Source organism: Mastomys coucha, unplaced genomic scaffold, assembly GCF_008632895.1.
Source record: "Mastomys coucha isolate ucsf_1 unplaced genomic scaffold, UCSF_Mcou_1 pScaffold1, whole genome shotgun sequence".
Taxonomy (NCBI): domain Eukaryota; kingdom Metazoa; phylum Chordata; class Mammalia; order Rodentia; family Muridae; genus Mastomys; species Mastomys coucha.
This window is the reverse complement of record NW_022196891.1, coordinates 28,304,731-28,313,344: the sequence shown is the minus strand read 5'-3', so window position 1 is coordinate 28,313,344 and position 8,614 is coordinate 28,304,731. Positions and strand designations below refer to the sequence as shown.

Here is an 8,614-nt window from a genome sequence, read left to right as displayed (position 1 = left end):
CCGTGCCCACCTGGCCAGAATCCCTTGTCCCGCGGAACAGGGACCCCGCGAGAAACCCCGGTCCGCGGCACATTCCCATGCTTTACTGGACATTTTCATTGAATAGATTTAAGACTGCTCCTCTAAAAAGCTTTAGACGTGGGACACATACACAAACACACATGCACATAGGCATATACACCACACGCATACATACACACCTGCCACACAGATGCATATATGGTGGTTCTGATGAGCCAGATATGGGACACTTCTTTAAGACCTAGCCAATAATTTCAGGCTGTACTATATTCTCAAATTCACTGAGATTAACCTTGGGTAGTAAATCACCATTCTGGGGAAAACTTAACAAATTTCTGCCTAATTCACAGTACTTGAATTATCTAATAATGATGTTCAATGTGTCCTCTCTTCATCCTAAGGCCAAGGCTCATGTGTATTTGTTTTCGTGGCTGTTAAGCACCAGCTACTCTCACCCTGTTCATAACCGAATTCTTCTTGGCTAACCTCTCCTTTCCCTACTTCCACCCAGATCCCTACAGCCATGAAAAACCCATTGCAGAACACTGGGCCGACTGGTTTCCTTTACAGCACTGTGCACTGAGACCTTGGTCAAGCTGGATGGGGTCGCAGGGTGAGGTGCTATTTTGAAACAAAACAATGGAAAGGACAAAATGTATCAGTCTAGGCCATCCCCTAAAATCCTTGCTTTTACTGGTTGAGAAACCCTAGATAAACCTGGGAAAAAAATAAAAGAAATAAAAAAAATTATGAGGGAGATGGCTCAGTGGTTAAGAGCACTGGCTGTTCTTCCATAGGTCCTGAGTTCAATTCCCAGCAATGCCATGGTGGCTCACAACCATCTAAAACGGTATCTGATGCCCTCTTCTGGCATGCAGGTATACATGCAGATAGAGAACTCATACATAAATCTTTTAAAATGTGTGGAACGACAAGGAATGTTATCACGATACAGTTTTAAAGCTTAAGGTTTGTGTCTGTTTACCTTTATTTTATAGGTGTTCTGCCTGCATGTATATCTGTGCACTACATGCAATGTGATACCCAATGTGATGCCAGAAGAGAGCACCAGATCCCCTGGAAGTTGGAGTCAGAGTCAGTTGTCAGCCACCATGTGGGTGTTGGAAATTGAATCTTGGTCCTCTGGAAGAGCATCCAGGGCTGTTAACCACTGAGCCACCACTCCTGGCTCTTTTTATTGTTTTTGAAGCACAGACTAATTAGGTAGCCCAGACTGGTCTTAAATTCTTCTGCTTTAGCCTTCCATCTGCCAGGATTACAGGTGAGTGGCACTTACCAATCCTAGCAAAAAGCTTGACTTTCTTCTTCTTGTTCTTTTTTAAAAACATGGCTGAAGATGACTTTGAACTTGTCTTGTCCTGTTTTTAGTTTTTTAGTGTGTGTGTGTGTGTGTGTGTGTGTGTATCTGTATATGCATATAAAAGGCCAGAGGCGACAAATCTCTCTGCAGCTGGGGTTCTTGTCAGCCTCCCATGTGGGTGCTGGGAATCAAGCTGGGCTTCTTTCTAAGAGCAGCAGTGCTGCTAACTGCGGAGACATCTCTCCAGCCGAAAGCCTGGTTATTCTCGAAGCCACGTCAAGACAAAGTTAATTATGACTAAAAGCTTAAAAAACACAGTGATTCTGCTTTACCACAAGTAGCCCCAAATTAGATGTTCAATGTTTTCCCCCTGCACCCCAGAATCTGATGTTGACATGTTAGCTCCAATGCAGGAAGAATCTAAAAGAAAATGGAATTTGGTTAAAGACCACCTGATCTTATTTTCTTTTTTGTTTTTTTTTTGTTTGTTTGTTTTTTTTTTTTTCTTTCGAGACAGGGTTTCTCTGTATAGCCCTGGCTGTCCTGGAACTCACTCTGTAGACCAGGCTGGTCTCGAACTCAGAAATCCGCCTGCCTCTGCCTCCCAAGTGCTGGGATTAAAGGCATGCACTACCATATTCAGCTATTATTGTTATTTTTAAAGATGAGATTTTACACTATGTAGTTCAAGCTGTCCTTGTGCATTTAATCCCCTTGCCTCAGCTTTCCAGGTGCTGGGATTGTAGGCATATATACCACAAGTATCTTTATAATTATTTTATTTTTACTTTTTATATTTACTTATTTACTTTGTATGCTTGAGAGTAAGAGTGTACCATGGTGTGTGTGTGTGTGTGTGTGTGTGTAAGTCATAGGACAAATTTATGTGAGTCAGTTCTTTCAACACATGGGCCCTGGGACCGAACTTAGGTTTTCTGGTGTGGTGGCAAGTGCCTTTACTCACTGAGCCATCTTGTTGGTCCTGAGAATTATTTTAAAACCCAGATACTAGGGCTAGGATAGACATCAGTAGCAATGTGCCTGCCCAGCAGGTACAAGGCCCTGTGTCTAATCCCCAGCGGCACAAAACACAACACAAGTGCTAATTTTTAATCCTTCTCATAAACTCACCTCACAGTTGAGGAATGAGGTGATTGATCATTGTCACACAGGAAACACGGACTATAGGACACGGGACATCAGCAAGTCACAAACAACACCCAGGAACAACACAAATGTACATGGGTCCTAGGCAGCCATTCCCAAGTCATAGTGGGGCTCCTTTCCAGGCAATTGGCAAGAGACAGGTCGAATATTCTCAATAGCTCAATAGAACTTTTATGCCAGGTGGGTAACCAACAGGAAGAGTTGGAATGACTCAGAGACCTGGATAGAAAAGGAGCCAAACAGAACTAGCAGCATGTCCAGCCAGAGGAGGGCTTGGTCTGGAGATTGATGTAGTTCCCTTGGGTGGACAAAGACATTAGATCCTCTCTGGAGTTGTTCATCATCTTTTCAACGAGGACTCTTTAAAAAAAAAACCAAACAAGCAGAAAACAAGAAAAATGAGCCCAAGAAGGTAGATGAGGAAAGGAGATACAGCAGACATTGTGTTATTACCAGGCAGCACTCCACAAAGACACAAGGTCTAAGCACCTCTTTGTGCTTGCTCAACTCTCTTAGGGAAGCTGGCATCCCTGTGGCTTACTTTGTACTTCTTTGCTCAGAAATCAGAAAAGAGAATCCATGGGGCCACAGTAGACAACAGTTTGTGTGCCTGTCACCGGAACACTAGGAGCGACTCACCTCATGGCCTCGTTAATATTTTTGTTCTCCTTGACTGATGTCTCTGTCCAACCAGTAAAACCGTTCTCTTTACTGAACCGGTCGATCTGGTCCCGGCTCACTGCCCAAGGGGACAGATCACTCTGACAAAAATAAAATACATTAAGTGTTAACACCATAATCTTCATAGGAGCCTGTGCATTTAGAACAGTTTTCAACCAATGGCTGAGACCCCCAACATCTAAAATCTACAGTCAACATTATTCCTTAAAAAAAGGTCACTTGGCCAGGCAGTGTTGGTGCATGCTTGTAATCCCAGCACTTAGGAGGCAGAGGCAGGAGGATTTCTGAGTTTGAGGCCAGCCTGTTCTACAGAGTGAGTTCCAGAACAGCCAGGGCTACACACAGAAACCCTGTCTCATAAAAACCAAACCAAACCAAACCAAAACAAAGGTCACTGTCAGGACTATAGAGTTAGCTCAGTAGTTAAGAGCACATGCCTGCTTTTCCAGAGGACCTAGATTCCCAGCGCCACCTACATGTCAGCTCACAATGTTCTAATTGCTCCAGACCCATGAATCCAACGCCCTCTTCTGGCCTCCTTAGGCACCAGACACATACATGATGTACAGACAGACATGTAGGCAGAACACAAAATTGGGGGTGCGGGGAGAAGAAAACCATTTTCTCAAAATCTTTATAAAAAAAAGAGGAGGCGACTCTTCCAACTTGAAAGGAACAGACAGGCATGTTGCTGTGATGGTGGCCAGGCATGGGGGCACTCATTATAGCATCTGGGCAAGAGAAGCGGGGTTGTGGGTTCTAAGCCAGCCCTGGTGGGTGACATAAGAGCCTTTACAAACTAAATAAAACAGGGTAGACATGCTCAGAAACACAGGGCCTCCTAGATACCTTTACTCTGGCCACAGATAGATGGCCAGGGGTCATTTACTTAAACTGGCCACACACCTTGTTGGCCAAAAGCAGGCAGGGTACTGGCTCCCCACTGGGCAGTGTGAGCTTGCTGTCCAGATCCTGTTTCCATCTTTGGCTGTTGCTGAAAGTAGTGGCATTGGTGACATCAAACATAACAACGCAGGCAGAAGCATCTCGGTAGTAGAGTCGTGTCATGGATGTGAAACGCTCCTGCCCTGGAGAGAAGAGAGAGCTCTCGAGGAGCTGATTCTGAAGGCAAGCACCCTCTGACAGACACCCCGAGTACCCTTCCTTCCCTGGACGTGGGGACATCGGCACATATGGTGGAGAAGGTCCCATCCCTTCCTTCCCCTCTGACTCTGTCTATCCCCCGAAGGGATTATTAAACTCAATCATTTCCACTGCAGAGTCTGTATCCAAACTGTGGTGTCCAAATTCCCGTCTGCCACTTGCTCTCTGTGTGAGTTTAAGAAAAACAGGCTGAGCACTTCAGATGCATCCTGTGCAGAGTGAGATAAAAGCTTTCACGATGGGGCTAGTGACCCGGTAAATGTGAAATGCGAAGAGTTCAGCATTACGAAGGGTTCAGCATATACTAAGGGCTCAGCACTATCACTGTCTCTATTTTCTGGAGATCTTGTTTCTCAGTAAAGTCAGCTGAAGATCTGGCGCCCACTCTGCCAGGGATCATCTACCACCTTAGAAGATTTTCCACCCCCACGCAGATGGCACTATGTTTCTTTGTCTTGGAGCAATACGTCTCCAAAATCACCTCCAAAGCTCAGAGCAGCTCAAACTTGTAGCTTCAGGAGAAAACAAAAAATGTCAGCTTTGCCATCCCATAGTCATCTTCCCCCTCCCCGACCCCAGACAGCTGGCTGGTTAAATAATTTCTCCCCTTGTTACTGCCTGGGTTTCCCACGTTACCTGCAATATCCCAGAGCTGCAGCCGCACCATCTCTGAATCAGACCACTGGAGAACCTTCAGAGCAAAATCCACTGAAAGTATATGAATATTATACTTTAATAAAAAACATGTCTTTATGATGGTTCTGTGAGTGAGGTAAACGTATTTGCTGCCAACTCCAATGACCCAAGTTAAATCCCTATAACCCAAATCTATAAACTGTCCTCTGACTTCCACATGTATGTCATAGTGCACATGTCCACACATACAAAGTAATTGTTTTTTTTTTTAATCTCAGCATAAGCTCAGATCAAATAAATATACAGTGACAACTCCAGGATCATAACACTCCAATTAAGCCTTCAGGAGATGGAGATGAGCTTCCCACGGTGTGTAAGTGGTGGGACACATACTTCATAATCTCCAAATGGTCTTCAGTGTTTTCTCCTCTATCAGATCAAATGATTTTATTCTGATTACCTCTATGGCTGGGAACAAGAAAGTCCTGGGAATGGTTATGACAATTATTCCTGTTCTCAGGTTTAATGGTTTCTGGGAGGTTTCTAAGGGGGCGGGTTTCAGGGGAAGGATGTGGAGGGAGATGGAGGAAAGGAAGTTAAGGAGGTTAGCTTTGTTTGTATCTTCTACCTCAACTTCACTGTTAGTATCTAGTCAAATAGCATTATAAGAAAACACAGTGAAAAACTCTGCATCCTCCTTAAGGCTGTGGTAATTATGTCCAGCAGGTACCGGTTAAGTGAACAAGATGCCAGAGGATGCTATGCTACATGGATGCTGCTTAAGAGCTATGCTGAGCCGGGCGGTGGTGGTGCACTCCTTTAATCCCAGCACTTGGGAAGCAGAGGCAGGCGGATTTCTGAGTTCGAGGCCAGTCTGCTCTACAGAGTGAGTTTCAGGACAGCCAGAGCTATACAGAGAAACCCTGTCTGGAAAAACCAACCAACCAACCAACCAAACAGAGCTATGCTGAATCCACCAGTGGTCTGAAGATGATGAAACTCCACGAGGTTGGGCTGAAGAGCTATTCCATCGAACCTCCCAAAGTCATGTAGTGCAGCCTAGCTCCAAGTTGAGATCCACCTGCCTCAGCCTGTTGAGTGCTGGAATTAATGGTAGAGACAACCATACTATGCTGGAAAAGCTTTTTGTTAAGGGGAAAAACAGAATAACTTCAGTTCGGAGACATATTCTTTCTTCTACATTCGTGACAGAAGTCAAATCGAGGGAGAATTTATAATAAACACCGGGCAGAACAAACAAATCAAAACTTGCCAGAATCAATTATGTTCATACTGTCAGAAACTAAGACCACTGGGAAGAAAAACTAATTCACAGGACATTTTTAACCAAAATCCATGAAATGAGGACTTGTATTTAGGAGTGGGGGGGGGGGGCAAAGCAGTCAGGAAACAGTCTTTGAAACGTTAAATCCTTAACTTTGTCAAACACTTCTGAAAATTAATTAAAAATATTTTATAGTGTGCGGTCATGCCACAGTGCTCCCATGGAGGTCAGAGGACAACTTTTGGGAGTTTCTTCCATCCACCTCCTGGGGTAAGGGACTCCAACTCAGGCTTGCCATAAAGCACCGCTACCCACTGACCCATCTCATCTCTTCTGTCCTTTGCCAACTATTCTATAAAGTTTCCATTTCAAAGTAAAGAGTTAATTTAAAAAAAAAAAAAAAAACTTTCACATGTATACCGGCAACCACTTTCAAAATCTTGTGTTGGTACAAGTGTAATTTTATTCTTTCACATTACCATAACCTTGTTAGCTACCTTCTACTTGAGGTGGTGTGTGTCTGTGTTTGTATATGTGTGTGTGTGTGGGGGGGTAGACAGACTGACAGATGGACAGTTCAGTTGAGTCGAAAGGCCACACTGGGAAAGAAATGAATTTACTTTTTCTTCCTCTGCTTCTTTCTCTGTTCCTCCCTGCCTTCCCCAGTGTGAGAAGAAGATAGGCCATTCGAGGTGTATTTCACATTCTTTCCGTGAATTCCTCACATTCCCCACGAAGTTCACGAATTACCTTTATTGAAGCAACCCCACAGGGCTCATCAGACCTGCGCTCAGCTGCCTCTGCAGACTGGAGAAGTCGCTCTGGGCAGCGCATGGCTGCGGGAGGGCGCTGCTCTCTGCTGTGAATAGCCTTGGCTGGGACCCCTCCACCTTCACCATCTCTCACCTGGATACTTCGGCCCTATCTTTGTAGGCAGTCGGCGCAGGCTGGAAACCCCTTACAGGCGATCTCGGTACCCAGAGGCTACTGGCTGCAAGCCTAGACCCCTGCTCCCAGCCACCCGCGACCGCTCACCTCCCACGGTGGACTTGTAGTGCTTGCTGAAGCTGTCCTGGGAGTAGCGCTGGACCAGAGACGTCTTGCCCACGGCGGCATCCCCGACCACCAGCACTTTAAACAGGTGATCTCGGCTGCCCATGGCTAGAGGTGGGGAGAGTTTTTTGTTTGTTTGTTTTCCCGGGAAGACGCTTATTTTAACCCCTTTGGCTCCCGGGTTCTCTTCCAGTTGAAGTCAGGCATCCCCACCCTCGGTTGGTTGAAGCTTCTCTGACTGGAAAGCAGAAAAGGAAACTTTTGCACTCGGCCTGTGTGCGCTTCCTCCCCGCGCGGCCGCAGCCTGGGTGGGGCGGGTACGAGCTCGACCCTTCGCACCTTCCTGTTAGGGACCTCCGAGCAGCTCGCCAGCATTGAACCGTGGCCAGCACCTTGCTTGGAGAGGTACGGATGACCTAGACCCTTCCTCCAGCCGCACACACAAAATTGGGGGTGTGCAGAGTCCTTGTCCGGTCCCTGTCCTGCCACTGGCGGCGCACTTCCCGTTTTCCGTCAAATGTCTTGTGAGCCCCGCTGCTCGGAATACTACATTTCCCAGTGTGCCTCTTGGTAACGCGACCAGATCAATGTGGCGACTTGTAGCGTGCACTCTTGGGAAATGTAGTTTCCTAGCTATCTTGAGCAAACTTACATAAAAGTTTTAAGGTTTTCAAACTTTAAAGAATTTAGAAATCTATTTAAAAACAATTCTAAAATCCGGCGTGGAAGCGCAGGCTTGTAATCCAGGCCTTGGGGAGATGGAAACGGAAGGATCATAAAATCCAAATTCATCCATCATCTTCTGCAACAAGTGTGTTCAAAGACCCCCAACCCCACCACTTCCTTTCCCCAGACTAAGACAAGAGGTTGGAAGCAACTTCGGGCCACTCTGAACTATGTAGACCATGATCTCTCGTGTCTAAAAGTCTCCCAGATGTTTTCTTAAAATCACATTTTAAAGATTTCTAGATAGCTTTTCTTAACCATATGTTAAAGGTTTTCTAACACGAAGATAAACTACCCCATTAATAAAAGTCCAAGTGAAGCCCATTTCCTGTTGTCTTAACTACAGAGTCAAATCTCGAGCCTTGTAAAGACGATCTCATATTTTCCATATGACCGACCACTAACAGGCACATTCAGGGACATTTGACCCAAAAAATCAACCTTTAAAAAAATCCATGTTAGCTGGGTGGTAGTGGTACACGCCTTTAATCCTAGCACTTGGGAGGCAGAAGCAGGCGGATATCTGAGTTCGAGGCCAGCCTGGTCTACAGAGTGAGTTC

At 45.5% G+C, this 8,614-nt stretch overlaps 1 protein-coding gene across 3 annotated transcripts; it reads right to left on the bottom strand.

The window, feature by feature from the left end:
• Positions 1-2,436: 2,436 nt before the first annotated feature.
• Positions 2,437-7,835, bottom strand: Rab29 (RAB29, member RAS oncogene family). 3 transcript variants are annotated; one of them, XM_031381988.1, is made up of 6 exons: positions 7,668-7,835; positions 7,311-7,566; positions 4,991-5,062; positions 4,097-4,278; positions 3,149-3,270; positions 2,437-2,869 (listed from the first exon to the last, which is right to left on the bottom strand). In XM_031381988.1, the coding sequence occupies exons 2-6, from the start codon at positions 7,432-7,434 to the stop codon at positions 2,755-2,757; spliced, it is 615 nt and encodes a 204-aa protein (XP_031237848.1). In that variant the 5' UTR covers positions 7,435-7,566; positions 7,668-7,835; the 3' UTR covers positions 2,437-2,754. The 3 variants fall into 3 exon arrangements, with proteins under 3 accessions (XP_031237848.1, XP_031237857.1, XP_031237861.1); XM_031381997.1 differs by having other exon boundaries at positions 2,439-2,869; positions 7,311-7,436; XM_031382001.1 differs by lacking the exon at positions 7,668-7,835 and having other exon boundaries at positions 2,439-2,869; positions 7,311-7,436; positions 7,542-7,626.
• Positions 7,836-8,614: the final 779 nt, after the last annotated feature.

Coding starts and splice junctions, on each gene's coding strand:
- Rab29 (XM_031381988.1), bottom strand. CDS start 7,434: ATGGGCAGCCGAGATCACCTGTTTAAAGTGCTGGTGGTCGGGGATGCC. Junction 5,063..7,310: donor CTACAAGTCCACCGTGGGAG/GTGAGCGGTCGC, acceptor ATATACTTTCAG/TGGATTTTGCTCTGAAGGTT. Junction 2,870..3,148: donor AATATTAACGAGGCCATGAG/GTGAGTCGCTCC, acceptor TTTTTTTTAAAG/AGTCCTCGTTGAAAAGATGA.